The 16,180-nt window shown below is 39.3% G+C and overlaps 1 protein-coding gene across 2 annotated transcripts in view; it reads left to right on the top strand.

Annotated features, from left to right (window-relative positions):
* The window catches only part of sf3b3 (splicing factor 3b, subunit 3), a 56,864-nt gene extending 50,164 nt beyond the window's left edge, over positions 1–6,700 (top strand). Inside the window, exons 24-27 of one of the 2 annotated variants that reach the window (XM_043707353.2) lie at positions 1,650–1,748; positions 3,083–3,226; positions 4,029–4,133; positions 6,224–6,700. In XM_043707353.2, the coding sequence (XP_043563288.1) occupies positions 1,650–1,748; positions 3,083–3,226; positions 4,029–4,133; positions 6,224–6,364 (489 nt within the window). In that variant the 3' untranslated portion in view covers positions 6,365–6,700. The remainder of the gene's footprint in view (positions 1–1,649; positions 1,749–3,082; positions 3,227–4,028; positions 4,134–6,223) is intronic. The other variant, XM_087996071.1, reaches the window with a different exon arrangement.
* Positions 6,701–16,180: the final 9,480 nt, after the last annotated feature.

Here is a 16,180-nt window from a genome sequence, read left to right as displayed (position 1 = left end):
GCAAGGACAGCAGTTTCCTTCCCTAATGAACAAAAGTGAATATATGGTTTGTTTTTTGACGGTCAGTGATTACCATTACTGGGACTAGCTTTCAATTCCAGAGTTAACAATTGAATTTAAATTTCACCAGCTGGTTGGGATTTGAAACTGTGTCCCCAGAATATTAATTTGGGTCTCAGGATTGGTAATCCAGTGACATTGCTAATGCATTACTTTTTCCTGGTGCCAAGGGCACTTCTAGATGATCTATCTAGGTTTATTATTCAATCTTTCTGAGAAACTAGGTCATTTCAGAGAGCAGTCAGTCAGGTTGCTGTGGGTCTGGAGTTGCATGTGGTCGAGACTCAGGTCAGGATGGCTGATTTCCTAACCTGAATGACATTAGTGAATCAGAAAGGTTTTATTTTAATAACCTGCAGTTACTGATGCTCAATTCAATTATTCCTGATTGATTAAACAATTGGATTTAAATGTATCTACATACTGTGGCGGGATTTGAATTCCTGTCTTCAAAACATTAGTTTAGTTTCTGGACTGCTGGTTCAGAAACATTACCACCCTGCTATCATTCTCATAACGAGGGTTTTCTAGAGACTTTCCAGGAGCTGTGATTATTGAAGGGAGCAAGTAAATGATGAACCATGCCTAGCTTGCTCAGCTGTTAAGAATCCAATTTGTTTTGGTGCTATGGGAAAAAAAAGAAAACACCTTAGTTAGCCTGATCTGTTATAAAAGCACCAGAGCTTTCCTATCAGGGCAAAGGTTACGTGTGTCCAACTCCTTCATTCAAACAAAAATCTTCTCGATCCACAGAAACCTTTGGGTTCTGAGGTGTTAGGCATCTGTCAGACTAAACAGCTGGTTAGCTTATTGGCTTGCAACTGGCTTATTGTGATTTGAGCATGTCAGCTGTCTCCCACATCTAAATGTACATTGTTCTACCTGAGGATGGCTATCTTGGCTTGGGCATATTGTTTTGGAAAAGTTCTTTTCTTGCAAGATGCTACACGAAAGTATATTTAAGTGCTGATAGCTGAAGGGCTGAATGGTCCCCTTCTGTACTGTGTCATTTCTATGGTTCTGTTGCTAAATATTATCACTGTCATCCAAAGTCTATAAGTGATAATCTCAGCACAGAAAAATCTGCTATTTTGCTTACTTTTACTTTAAAATTCCATACAAATCTTTTGAACTTGTATCAGTTGTAGAAATCATTGAGATTTCCAATCCAAATCTCTGGCTTGTCTAGAGCTGTGCACAGATGTGCGTATTTGTGAAAGGCACATTTTTATACAGTTGATGATTTCTGCAGGACTTTTACAGTGAATGAACACAGATGTTTCTGCTTGAAATAACATGTCACCAGCAACTTTGCTACATTAATGAAAATGGGTAAATATTTTAAACATGGGGTCCCCCCCACCCCTCACTCAATCGGGACTTAAACCAGTTGGAAGTAAATGTCAATATAACATATGGCAGTGGTCACTGGTTCACTCCTCTTTTGCAATTGACACAACATTTACTTAGATTATGTACATTTGCTGAACTGTGAAATGTTCCAGTCAGTATACCTAGTCCTGTGCCTTATTTTTTTGATAAAGTGCTATAGTAACATACAGGAACTTGTAATCTTGTGACTGTTGCAGGTGAGATTGCCTCCAAACACCAGTGATGATGTTGATGAGGATCCCACTGGGAACAAAGCATTGTGGGATAGAGGTCTACTTAATGGAGCTTCCCAGAAGGTAAGAGAATATTATTCAGAATACAGGCAATTACATCTAGTGATTTCTGGGCATAGGCCTGCAGCAGTATGTCTGAGTAAGAAGCACTGGACAGCAGCTGTGGAAAGTGAGAAGAAACCACTGATGCATTTAATAAGATCTGAGCAGAATGAAAGTTTCCCATTCCTCACAGGATAAGGGGAAGAAGCCACTTACTGTTTCTATAACCCATGCTGACACGATGGAGACTTGCTGCTTATTCACATTTTACCCTGCTTAGGCAATTTAGACAGCCATGTGAAATTAGTTTGATGTGATAAAATCCTTTTGCTCATGAGAATTCACCTTATGAATTTTAGTTTGCAATAGGTATTTGTATACATTCGTACTTACAGGATAAAATTACTCAGTCTTAGTTCTTGGGTTCAAATCGAACACCTGTCCTGGCATCAGGGTCATTGCACCATATCGGTATAAAATGTGAATAGAGCTTGGTTACTTTGCCATAGCATGAGATAGGGGATTAAGGACCAAGATGTTTATTTGAACACATTCCTTGCTACGCTACTTGTTAACTGGGCTAATAGGAAAAAGTAAAATGAATGGAACTGTGAATAGCTTGGGTCAACATTAAAAATTAACGAGGCCATCTCCAAATGCAGATGCATGTGAACTGAAAATTATTATGAGGCTGCATGCAGTGCAGCCATGGAAATGTGGCACCAGATACTTGTATCATACGCTGATCTTACAGTGTTTGGTGATGTAATTTTGTTTCTCTCTTTCCCTCTTGTTGCTACTCCTTGGGGGGATAAGTCAGTAATGTGAGTGTTACCTTTCTGTTATTTTGGAATCAATCAAACAAATCACTTAAGCCACCAAATTTCAGGGTTGTACCAATCTGCTTTTTTCAGATTGTGGATTTGTTAGCACAATTTTGTCCTATCGCTACCAGTACTAGACTTATAATCATTCATATCACTGTAGGATTCTTACATTATCATGACCCATATTTGGAAGGTTATTTGAACTGCTGGATTTTTCTTATACTTTGAAATGAGCATGTTATCATCCACCTGTATTCTTTCTTGATGCTTCTGGACAGATATCCTGTTGACTGGGTTTTTGGAGTTGCTTCAGTAACTGGCTGCCTGAAGGCAGACGACTCGTCCATTATCTCAATTAATTATTGTCTCTGAAAATTACCAAAAGCTGGAGTATGAGGAATCATAGAAATCAGTATTTGGGCTGGTCTCAGTGTAAAGTGGGTTACTTGCAAATTTTCAGTGTGGCATCAGTGTCCAAGTAAGAAGAGGCAGTCTTTGTGTAATTGTGATTTTGTGTTCTTTGTTCAGGCTGAGATCATTGTTAATTATCATGTGGGAGAGTCAGTCCTTTCATTACAGAAGACCACGTTAATTCCTGGTGGTTCAGAATCACTTGTGTATACAACCTTGTCTGGAGGCATTGGGATCCTAGTTCCATTCACATCACATGAGGTGGGTCAGATACTGTTATCAGTTGCTTTTCTTTAGAGTTTTCATCGGAGATCATTGTTTGTTTGAAGTTGAGGTTTCAGTCCACTTACTGATCTTGACAATGAAGACCACTGCTGGGATACAGTTTCAAGTAAAATTATTGACAAACGTAAATAATTCTCACCAGTCTTGTCTGGGCATACACAATATCATCCAGTAGCAAATTTTTCTTAAAAGGCAGTCAGCAGCAATCATGCTGCTGACTGCCTCCCGACCTGAGGAGTACCACAAGCCACTTCTCTAGATGAGACTACCTTACCCAGCTCAAACCAGACACCTTCCAGGCATGTGTGTCTCTTGTTCCATATCCCTGTTAGGAAATAAACCACAGTTTCTCTGTGTAGCCAATTGTAAATTGCACTATTTGCTAATTTTTGATTTTAGTTTGTTTAAATGCGTCAGATTCCAGGGTTGTTGTATTTCAATATATCTTGTGAATAAACTGAGTGAGAGCTTCTGCTCTGAAGGCTGCAACTCTATCTTGACCACCCAAGTAACAAGCAGTGGGTTAAAATAAATGCTGTCCAAATTCAATGTGTAAATAAATCCATTTAGAATGAGTCAGCTCCTGCTCTCAGCAGTAGACTTGGCATGCTGACTCTTGTAACTCATTGCTTTTTGGTGGTAGTGGTTGTTTTCTTTTACACGTCTGGAATGATGGTAAAACACCACCTTGATATTAAGCGAAGGGCATTTGGTGATGTAGATCATGTTTCATGCTTTTTGTTTGTAAACTAAGATTGATCTGTCTCTTTTTCCACAGGACCATGATTTCTTCCAACACCTGGAGATGCACATGAGATCAGAACACCCTCCACTGTGTGGTCGTGACCACCTTAGTTTCCGCTGTTACTACTTCCCTGTGAAGGTAGGTGTTTTTGCTGGTAGTACTCACTTTGGATTGAATAAGGACACAGCTGTTTCATTCTGCAGCAACTTTGCCAGTAAAAGTTTTAAAGTAACACTATCTGCTGTGTAGCAGTAAAGTGTCAGATTCAGCTCTTAATTGGCCAATGTCCAGAGTTTTTTTTTCTGAAGTGTGCAGGTGTTCACCTTGTGACCAAGTAATTAAATACATGTCCTCATTCATTTACATAGATTTTACTGAAAATCTTTCTTTAACATTTAACCATCAATAAAGGTCAAAAATAGCTCTTTGCAAACCCATAACCCCATACAAAATCAAAGCAACACAGTGCAATGATGAGAAAATAGAAGTGCATATGATATTGGATTGTTAGAACTTTGTCAGCTGAATTGCCAGACTACTGTGTGAGTCATGGGCTGGATCTTGAAAGTACCTGCTGCAATCATTGAAAAGCACATCTTAGTATTTTTGTGATTACATCAAGAAGTGCATACTTGTGTTGATATGCATTCAGTGCGACAAAGGTATAGGTCAGTAACTATACACACATGGACAAAAATGGAGTATGAGTTTGAGGAATTTAACAATCCTGTGTCTTATCACGACACCATAGGGTGGTATTAAGAGTTTCTGTTCCATTAAGAACTGCAACATTTTCATTCTGTGCATCTGTTGTGCACCTCCTACAAGTTAAGAACTCTATGGATTGCTGCCATTTGTATCATCGTAATTTGATTTAATTATGTTGAATTGTTTTTTTTCCACAAACGTTTTATCGCATTGTGTCCTACCCAGCCCCTAATGGTGAGTTGACTGCTGAATTATGGTTCATGTTTGCTGTCTTCACTGAAGACTTGTATGGGCACACACGAGTATATTCATGACAGGAACTGGAGAAACAACAGAAGTCAGCGTTTCTGCTGTTGTTTTGATTTCTGCTGATTTTAGATCACCTCTGGAAGTCCTGTTTTTCAGTGTTAACAGGCTTAATGTCTATCCATTCATCATGATTGAGTTAAATCCACTCATCTGTATGTTTGCCATTTGGGATTTTGTGACTGTGTTCCCAGCCCAATTGCATGTAGGGGCACTAAGCCCAATCCCTTATGTGCAATTAGTTAACTAAGTGAGGACCACGTGGTTCTATGTGGGCCTGTCCAGTGAAAATGGCTTTTTAGGTGCATGTACTTCAGCGCTTAACAATAATCAGTAAAACCTTTTCTCTCCCTGTTGTGGTTGCTTTTCCCCCACAAATAAATTGACAAGTGAGCAGATGGTATGAGACCATTCACAGAGCAATCAAGCTGGAAAACTACACACATCAGGTGCAAAATATATTTTACAAAGATTCAAAACTCAGTGTTTCATTTTTAAGAAAACATTAATACCTAGAAGAGCCTCCCCTCCTTGCGCAGGTTTTGTCCATAGGGCATTGTATAATTGTTGCAATTGCTGAGAGCTCTAATTGCAAGGATTGAAAGAAAATGTATCCTTTTCAAATTCAATCAGTTTGTGACAGATTTGTTGTTGGACCATTGATTGAAGCCAGCACTGTGGCATGTGTATTGGCACAGTCATAATATAAGTAGTTTGATTACAGTTAAGGATGTCCCTAATTGGATTTTCCTTTTCCCTCCTCCATATCCCCCTTTTTCATTTGGATCAGACTAATTGACCACATGAGAATAGGTACTTCTTATAAAGGAGTTTGTGCCTTTGAGGATTAACGATCTGTTTTGTGTCTGGCTAAATCTTTCAAGTGTCTACAGATTTTTTTTCTCTTGTGGCATAATTTTAAATTGGAACAGTGTGTAACAGATGTAGATAACTAGGACAGCAGAACTGGGCAACTCCACATGGAGTCATTCATTTTCTACAAGGACTAACTCATTGGAAGGTGAGTGATGTGTAAATGGAAAAAGAACGACCTTTCCTTGTTCTTTGTAGTGTTGAACTTTGGTTTAAATTTGAAATCTACAACAAAACTTCAGATGAAATTGTGTTCTTTTTCAAGTCCACAGTCTTTACATAATAAAGATGGAACTGCTCAAGGTAGCTAATATGTGTGTATGTGTTTTTTTCTCCTCTAGAATGTAATTGATGGCGACCTGTGTGAACAGTTCAACTCAATGGATCCCATAAAACAGAAAAGTGTGGCAGAGGAACTGGACAGAACACCTGCTGAGGTGTCCAAAAAACTGGAAGACATCCGAACACGTTATGCATTTTAGAACCATGTACACAATCTGTCCCTTGGAAACATATGGCGCTTCACTTTTACGTGCAATGATGGCATTGCACAATGCCAGGAAGTGCATGTAGCAGAGTGTGGTTCACTCAGAAAAGCAACTTTCACTGTTTGAAAGGGCTGGAACTTTCTCTTGTAAATATAGTTTTGTACATTAAAATGTTTAAAGGTTTTGTTGGGAGGGAGGGTTAGGGCATGCATAGAACATTTTTTGCAGGGGCTTTTGAGAGACACTGTGTGAATAGCACCCTTTTTTTTAAAAGGAGAGTTGCTTTTCCATTTGAGAGTACAGCAGAATAAAGTCCTCGTTTTAATAAGTCTAATGTTTCCTTTGTCTCACTTTCAAGCTGCAAATCAATTTCTAATTGCAAAGATCCCTGGTCTGAAGTGTTGAACAGGAAAGTGACATGTTAGCTGTGTTGGCACAGCTGGAAGTCCATCACAGCATTTCTGCAAAGGTATAATGAGAGGAGAAAAAGCTTCAGGATGCTGAATATTTTATATCCTTCATTTGTAGAAACATATTTAATCACCTGAAATCTTCAAGAGCAAGTTCTCTAGTTCAGTGACCCCACAGTTTAATTAAATTGCAATAAGAAAAGGCATTCTTGGCTTTTTCTTTCTTCCTAATCACTCAATGTCTCTCCTTCGTCAACCAAGTCTCGAGGTGGATTGTGAAACGAAGGCTACTCCCTGAGTTGGGATCAGAGACACACTGGGCCAGGCATGGCTCATTTACACTCTTCACTTGTTCTATACTGGGAAGGGGCACATCAGGTACGTAGGAGCCAAATATTCAGTAGGGCAACAACGTGCCACTCATTTGTTGATTTTGTTTTTAAAGCTTTGAAGACCCATATTTATAGAAGTTTATTTCCATAAACTTAATTAGCCACTCATTCATATTTAACAGGACTATCAGTTCTGTAATGTGCATTTCTTCAACACAAATTGGCTATAACAACATTGAAGAATTTCGACCATTATTTGTAGAACGCAAACTTTCCTTACCTGTATTAGCTATACAGCGATTCCATCCCATTGGTTTAAATGGTGCTGCTGTTATGTGACTTTCTTATAACACTAGATTGTATTGGAATGGAACTACTGCGTTCTATCAGAGTAGACTGTACTGACTGCCAAATCAGTAATTTGGAGAATCACCAGTAGCCCGTCCATGTGTATGAGTGAGCACAGTTCCAGCAGGAATGCTCACGTTTCTTTGTCTCGTTATCCTTCCCTACTGCCTCAAATATTAATTGGAAATCAGACTTAGAACATTCACGTTGACAGCCACCAGGTAAATTAAGTACTCCATCCACACAATAATAATGTAGCTATGTTATGATGGTGTAAGGGGTACTGTACCTTTAAAAGGGTTAAAAGCGCCAAGTATACTAAATAAGGTAACATTGTAACATTTGGTCGAATAGCTACATTTGCTGCATTGCCTGGAGGCAACAAATTCGAATTCTGCCAATGAGTTTAAATTGTACCCCAAAATACCAACCTTCAATCAAGTTTGAACTTTGGTTCCTTAGTTTTTAATATTGTCAATATACTATCTGACACTTTGGGGTATAAGACCAGGAAAAATTGAACAGTTGAAAGACAACTGCCAAAAGACTAACAGATTTAGGCTGCGAGTAAGAACTCTGAGAGGTACATAAGGAGTTTGCACAGAAAAAAACATCAACACTGACCTGGAGAGCAAATCTACGGAGGAAGATAGAAGATTTGAAACCTGGCTGGTTTTGAAATTTGAATTTTTTGGTAAATCTCAATCAGGAGTTTTATTGAGCTAATATTATAGAAGGGAACGTAGAAAATAGGTTAGAGGAAGGTGTTGTAAATAGTTGTTAGTTCATTATTTTCTGTTAAGTAAAACTTTCTTATAGTTCTTGGCCTCTTGAATTTTCACACATTACTGTATGGGATAAATCTTTTCTGTGTTGCTGGTTAAATTAAGCATGAGGGTTTACCCATGACATAATAGTCTGGGGGTTCATTGTCTGGATTTGAACTGGTTTAGACAAATCTGAATAGGTGTGGGGGTGCGGAAAATCTCAGCAGATTTAAACACTTGCAAGTTAGTGTCCTACATCTTTAAATAAAGGTGAGACAATTTGTTTAATTTTGGTGACTTGTGGTTGATTAAATTAAAAGTCAGAGAAATGGCTCTTAAAATTGCTGAAGAGGTTCTGGAATTTGAAGATGATTTTCAAATTTGCCAAGAAAATTTAGAAAGAAAGAAAAAAGCCGTACTTTTAGAATTAGCAAATAAATTGGATTTTGGCTTAACCAAGGACAAAAGTAAAGTTGAAGTTGTAAGGGGATTACTCAAACACTTAGGTCTGTCAGAGAAACAGACACGTGCAGTAGCAGTAGAAAAACTTAACTCCCATTTTCCTCAAATGTAATTTAAAAGATAAACAGAAAGAGGGAGAGAGGAAAAAAGAAGAGGGAGAGATGTTCTTAGCTTAGCAAAAGAATTTGAACTTGAAAAGTGGTGACTTAGTCAGCAAAGCCAGGTTAACAGGATGGAGATTAAAAGAGAAGGCAGTGATATATACAAATATGACAAAATGCCACATTTTGATGAGAAAGATGTTGAAGCCTTTATTTCATTTGAAAAATCAGCTAGGCAGGTGGAGTGGTCTGAGGATTTATGGGTAATGCTATTTCAGACTAAACTGATAGGTAGAGCTATGAGGTATTTGCTGAGCTGTCAGATGAGGGGTCATGAGATTAAGAAGAGGTTATTTTAAGTGCTTATGAATTGGTACCAGAAGCATATAGTCAGCGGTTCAGAAACGTACACAAGGAACCAGGTCAGACTTGCGTTGAGTTTGAAAGAATTAAACAGTCATTTTGATCGATGGGCATGTGCTTTGAAAATAGATAGGACCTTTGAGGCTTTACGAGAGATTATTCTACTGGAAGAGTTTAAAAGCTCACTTCCAGAGATGTTAAGAATTCACATGGAGGAACAAAAAGTTCAGGAAGTGAGAAGGGCAACAGAATTAGCAGATGAGTACATGTTGGTGCATAAGACAAGCTTCCAGCCAGAAGTTCATCCTGTGAGGGGAGATGGGGGTGATCCTATGCTATGAAAGAACAAGTAGAGAACACTGGTAAGAATTTACCACGTGTTAAAGAAGCCCAAGGAGGTGAAAGGTCTTAGGTGTTTCCACTGTAATGGAGTGGGACACAAAATTGCAGTTTCTGGTGTTTTCCCTGCCTGAAGGTGGGACATGTAAAGTCACAGTGCTGGTTGTCAAAGAAAGGCATTGTGGGAAAACGTAAAAGAAGCTAAGTCAGTGACATTAGTGAAGGTAGTAAAGGAGACCCCAAGAAGAGCCAAGGAACTGCAAGAGAGTGCACAGCCGAGGCAGGGGCTGGGTATGAAGTTGGAACCTGATCTCTACAAAGAATTACCCTCTGTGGATACAGTTTACTCAGAAAGAATACAGGGAGAAGGACGAGAAGTTATCATTTTGAGAGATACAGGATTATGCACTCTGGGATTCAGGATGAGCGAATATGCACTCTTTCTGATATGTTACCTGGGAGTGTGGTAATTGTGGAATAGATGGACAAAAAATTAGCATTCCCCTTTATAAGATCAAGTTGGAGTACCAACTCAAGACTGGAAAAGTTATAATGGGAGTGATTAACTGAGAGCCAGTTCCAGGAATTTAGCTTGTTCTTGGGAATGATTTGGCAGGATCCAAGGTGGGAATGACAACCCTTGTTGTGGAGAAGCCCAAGGAAGACCAAGAAACTGAGGAGTTGAAACAGAAATATCCTGCTATTTTCCCACACTGTGTAGTAACCAGATCCCACTATCACAGCACAAAGCGAAAAGGAAAGAGAATGATGAAGGAGTTGGGGTTCAGTTAGCCCGTTTGGTGTTAATGGTGCAGGGAAAACCTGAACAGGCAGAGGGTCAGACAGAAGTATTTAGTCCTGAAAGGCTAAGGGACTTGCAACAGCAAGACAAGATGATGAAAGATACATATGTGGGTGCACACCCCAAAAAGGAGGCAGAGAATATTCTGGAGTGCTATTATCTGAAAGAAAAAATCCTAAAACGGAAATGGAGACCATGGCAGGTTAGTGCAGAGGAGAAATGGGCTGAAGTGCACTAGATTGTGTTGCCGATAGCATACAGACAGGAGGTGTTACGGGTAGCACATGAACTACCTGTAGAAGGTCATGTAGGGGTTTGAAAGACTAAGGTACAAAGATATTTTTATTGGCCTGAAATGCACAAGGATGTGGTTAACTTGCTGAATATGCCATACATGCCAAATAGTAGGTGAGCCATAGGCGGTTTAAAAAAAACACCTTTGTTGCTAATTCCTGCATTCAAAGAACCTTTCACATGGGTTATTATTGATTGTGTAGGTCCCCTCCTGAGAACTAAAAGTGGGAACCAGTACTTGTTAACCATAATAGGTATGTCTACCAGATTTCCAGAGATAATTCCATTCCGGAGTATCAAGGCAAAAAGTGTAGTAGAGGAGTTAGTAGCTTTCTTCACATGGTATGGGCTACCAAAGAGATTCAGTTAGTCCAAGGTCAAATTTAATTGCTAGGCTGTTTAAGGAGGCTACCTTTAGCTTAGCAATACAGCACTTTAAATCCAGTGCATATCATCCTGAATCCCAGGGAGCTTTAGAAAGGTAGCATCAGACCTTGAAGACCATGTTGACAGCATACTGTCAGGACTACCTAATGATTGGGATAAAGGTATCCTATTCATATTGTTTGCCAATAGAGATGCTCCAAATGAATCTACTCACTCCCTTTGAGTTTATAATCGGGAATGAAGTGAGAGGTCCTTTGAAGTTAAAGAAAAATTGACAGGACCACAGTCTGAGATCTCACACTTAGATCATGTATCGGAGGTGAGGGAGAGACTAAATCAAGTAGGTGAGTTAGCTAAACAGCACCTAAAGAGGGCACAGTGTAGAATGAAGCAGGTGGCAGATAAAAGCTCTGAGATTCTGAGGTTTTCCCGAGGGCATGATGTGTTAGTACTGTTACCAGTGATAGGAGATCCCTTCAAAGCCAGGTTTAGTGGTCCCTATCAAATTGAAAGAAAGTTGAGTCAGGTGAACTATCTAGTAAAGATGCTAGATAGAAAAAAAAGTATTGGGGTATGTCATGTGAACATGTTGAAACCATATTATACTAGAGAGAAAAAACTATAGAAACAGGTGTTAGTTGCTACCTCTCAGAGTGAGGAATCAAATCCTGATGATGTGGATTTTGATGTGCCTCAAAATAGATTAAAACATGAGGAAGTCCTCGAGGAGTGGGATAGGTTAGTAAGCTATCTGTCTGAGGAGCATAGAACGTAGCTGAAAGATTTGTTACTGCAGTTTAAGGACATATGTAAGAATCAGATAGGGAGGACTAATGCTATTGTACATGAAGTAGACGTAGGGAATACTGCTTCGATAAACAGCACCCCTATCGGCTTAATTCTTTCAAAGCCAGACAGGTCCCGATGGAGGTGGAGGCCACGCTTGACAAGGACGTTCTCAAACCAAGCCAGAGTGAGTGGAGTTTGCCGATCATCCTAGTTCCCAAACCGGATGGGACTCAACGATTCTGCATGAATTATCGGAAAGTCTACGCTGTTACAAAATCAGACTCATCTCCAATTCCTAGATTGGAGGACTGTCTTGAGAAGGTCAGACAAAGCAATTACATCACCAGGTTGGACTTACTGCGTGGTTACTGGCAGGTACCTTTATCAGAGACGGCGAAATAAATTTCTGCATTTGTAACCCCAAGTGGGCTATATCAGTCTAAAGTGATGCCCTTTGGAATGAAGAATGCACCCGCCACATCCCAAAGACTCATGAACAGAATTGTGGCTGGGTTAACAAACTGTGCAGTCTATTTGGACGATGTATTGATCTTTAGTAAGTCCTGGAAAGATCACATGGTAGAGATGGCAGAGCTCTTTGTCCGACTACGAGAAACAAAATGGGTGATAAATAAAATGGAATTCATGAAAGCAGAGGTGACGTTCTTGGGACATAACATCGGTCATGGAAGGTTGACCGCACGGAACACAAAGACGAAGGCCATCGAGGAATTTCCACGACCAACCTCGAAGAAAGAGGTGCTTCAATTCTTAGGACTCAGCGGATTCAATTGGAAGTTTGTTCCAAATTTCAGCAGGGTAATGGCACTGTTAACCGATTTGCTGAAGAAGAGCACAAAGTTTCAGTTGACAGAATAATGCCTGGAGGCATTCGACCATTTGAAATCAATATTAACCACTAAACTAGTTTTAGCTAGACCAAACGTTTCAAAACCTTTAAAAGTCACCATCGATGCTAGTGACATAGGTGTTGGAGCTGTACTCCTACAGGAAGGTGAGGATGGGATTGTACTGCCAGTTGGTTACTTTTCAAAGAAGCTCAACATCCACCAAAGGAAATACTCCATGATCGAACTATCGAGTTTGGTACTGGCCTTACAACATTTTAATGTGAATGTCACAAACAATATATCAGAGACGGTTGTGTACATAGATCACAATCCTCTTACATTCTTCGAATGCTTCACAGACAAGAATATGAGACTATTTCGTTGGAGTCTTATGTTACAGGCTTTTAATTTGAAAATCATACATGTTGCGGCTCATAAGAATGTAATTGCAGATGCGTTATCGTGGATAATGTTTAGATGAGATTCTTATTTAATGTTTTATATTATATATATACACAAACAGGTATATGAGAAGATGTTAAGGTGAACTTAGATTAAAATTATCTGAATGTTAGGGTAAAGAATAGAACAAAAAAGCCATCTTTTCATTATGATGGTTCATTTTTTTGTTAAGGGGGGGGGTGTACCTTTAAGAGAGTTAAAAGCCAGCAGAACTACCTGGCATAGCACCAAGTGTTCTGAATAAGGTAACAATGTAACATGTGGAACAGCTAGATTAGCTGGGTTGCCTGGAGACAACAAAACAAATTTGAATTCGGCCAATCAGTTTAAATTATACCCCAAAATTTGGTATATTGACAATATTAAAAACCAGTGAAACAATCCAACACTTTGGGGGGGTATAAGAATGGGAAAAATTGAACAGTTGGGAGTGAACTGCCAAAGGATCGACAGATGTAGGCTGCTAGTAAGAACTCTCTGAGAGGTACCTGTCTAGAGAAGGAGTTTGCACAGAAAAAGACATCAAAACCGACCTGGAGAGCAAATCTTCAGAGGAAGATAAAAAGAGAAGATTTGAAACATGGCTGGTTTTGAAGTTTGAATATTTTGGTAAATCTAAATCAAGGGTTTTATTTCACTAGTATGATAGAAGGGAAAGTAAAATATAGCTTAGAGGAAGGAGTTGTAAATAGTTGTTAGTTAATTATTCTCTGCTATACTTTAAGGAATAGAGTTGTTAAAATTTAATACTGCAAAGTCTTATTAACCTAAATCTGATGGGTCCAGAAGATGGAGTTGTTGCTGTTTGTATGTTGTCAGCTACCAAAAACATCGAACCAGTTTATATATAATTGGATGTTGAATGAATGAGGAAGAGCATTAAAAGTTAAGATTAAATATGATTAAGCTTCCTCATTCTTTCGAACATCACACATTTCTCTCTTATTCTGTTAACATTTTAAAAATCTTTATAAATTTGGCTAACTCAGACTTTCCAAACAGTTGATGCAAATGAGAGTGACAGCAAGATTGCATCCTGGCAAAGCGTCATAGTTATACAGCACAGAAACAGACACTTCGGCCCAACTTATCCATGCCGAACAAGTTTCCTGAACTGAACTAGTCCTATTTGCAAGCATTTGGCCTATATCAAAGCATGCCAAATGCTGCCTTCACCACCTTGTCTATCTGTGACGCCAATTCAAAGGAACTATGTACCTGCACCATAGGTCTTGTCTGACAACACTCCCCAGGTCCCTACCATTAACTGTGTAAGTCCTGCCTTGGTTTGTCTTACCAAACTGCAGCACCTCACATTTATCTAAACTAAATTCCATTTGCCATTTCTCAAATGCATTGGCCGAATTGATCAAGGTCCTGTGGTACTTTTAGATAACTTTCACTGTGTACCACCAATTTTGGTGTTATCCACAAGCTTACTAATTATGTTTCCTACATTTTCATCCAAATTGTTTATGTAAAAAAATGACTCCACCAAATTATTCATGGTACTTGCCATGATTTCACCTTAGAAAATGTACATATTTTTCTCATCGTCCAGAGAGTTTTCTTGGAGAGAGTCATGTGTCGAAAGTGTTTCCAGCCCAAGCTCGGAATTTTCAAGCTTGAGGAATAGCCGGGGTCACTGTGGAGCATCACAGTAGATGGTGTTTCAGGACTGTATGTTTGTGGTGGTGTGCAACGATGCTCAGAATAGTGGTGAGTGGCCATTTAAGTGCAGGAGTCTTCAGATAGTGTGCCACTGCTGGACACTCAGCAATATCCTGAAGGGATATCATTCCATGGCATCAATGAGCAAGGAACTGTAACGGACGAGCAACTCAGTGCAGAAATGCAGTTTCTTGTTAAATAAGGTGATTTTTAAAATGATTGCAGGGACAACCTGGTAAATCTGTAACAATTAATTAGTTCTGTATGTTGTTGCCCCAATGACCGAGTAAAGACATCACTGAGAGTGCAGAATATTCTGTAAGTGTAGGGAGTGAGGTGTGCACGTTGATCCAGATGACACAGACAGCAGAGACAGGTGTTCTAACATTTACAGGACTTTGAGAAGACATTTTAAAAAGTAGCCCCTGGAAAGTGGTAACGTTTGGATTAAGTATCACGTGCTGGCCAGACCATGAAAGTAGGAACAATGTGTGGCTTGAAGTATGGTGGAGGAGGAAGGGTTTCAGATTCATGGGGCTTTGGGAGCCCAGCTATGATAGAAGGCATATTTCACAAGGGGGATGGTTGAACCTCACAGCATAGGGGTTAATGTACCTGCAGGAAGGGAGACTTTCTTGTTTGGTTATTGAGGGTTTAAGCTAAATTGCTAAGAGATTGGATATCAGTAGAAAAGAGAAATAAGGAGAGCATGTAAACAGTCCTGGAGAAGAAAATTGTGCCATATTATCAGAAGTGAACTAAAGGAAAGCAATTTAAAAGTCAGCATTTGAAAGTGTATGTCAAAATGTGGTGAATATGGTTGGTGAACTACTTGCAAAAATAGGTGTGTGGAAATACTTTGTAGTGACAAAATACAAACGCCACTTAATCCTCCCCAGTTTTGAGCAGTTAATATACGTGTTCTCAAGGACCCTCTTGTGGCACAGTGGAGTGTCCCGACCTCTGGGCCAAGAGACCCAGGTTCCACAGATGTGTAATAACTCTCTGAACAAGTTGGTTAGAAAAATAGGTATAAGGTGTTCTGACAGTAGGAACGAAAGGAGGTGGAGTAGCAGTACAGATTAAGAATGTCATTACAATGTTGGAAAGCGATCTCCTGAAGGGTGTAAAGACAGGGTATTGTTTGTTGAGAAGTGAGAATGGTTCAGATCATGTGATTAGGTACTCTTATAAACCTTCAAAGAAAGTGAAATAGAAGAACATATTTGGATGGAAATTACGGAATACAGAATGATGGTGGACTTTAACTACCCCATTATTAACTGGGATGATCTTAAAATAAAGGGGGCTGGAAATATTTAGGTAAAATGATGTCATAAAGTTTTGTTTATTAACCACAAAACTTAGAAGGATATTAACCTAAATTGGAAGAGAGCCAATTTCAATGAGATGAAAAGAGATGGGACCAAAG

The sequence above is a fragment of the Chiloscyllium plagiosum genome, unplaced genomic scaffold (genome assembly GCF_037043375.1).
Source record: "Chiloscyllium plagiosum isolate Xiang-an unplaced genomic scaffold, Cpla_swu_hap1 HiC_scaffold_17, whole genome shotgun sequence".
Taxonomy (NCBI): Eukaryota; Metazoa; Chordata; class Chondrichthyes; order Orectolobiformes; family Hemiscylliidae; genus Chiloscyllium; species Chiloscyllium plagiosum.
This window is presented reverse-complemented; position numbering and strand designations above follow the sequence as displayed.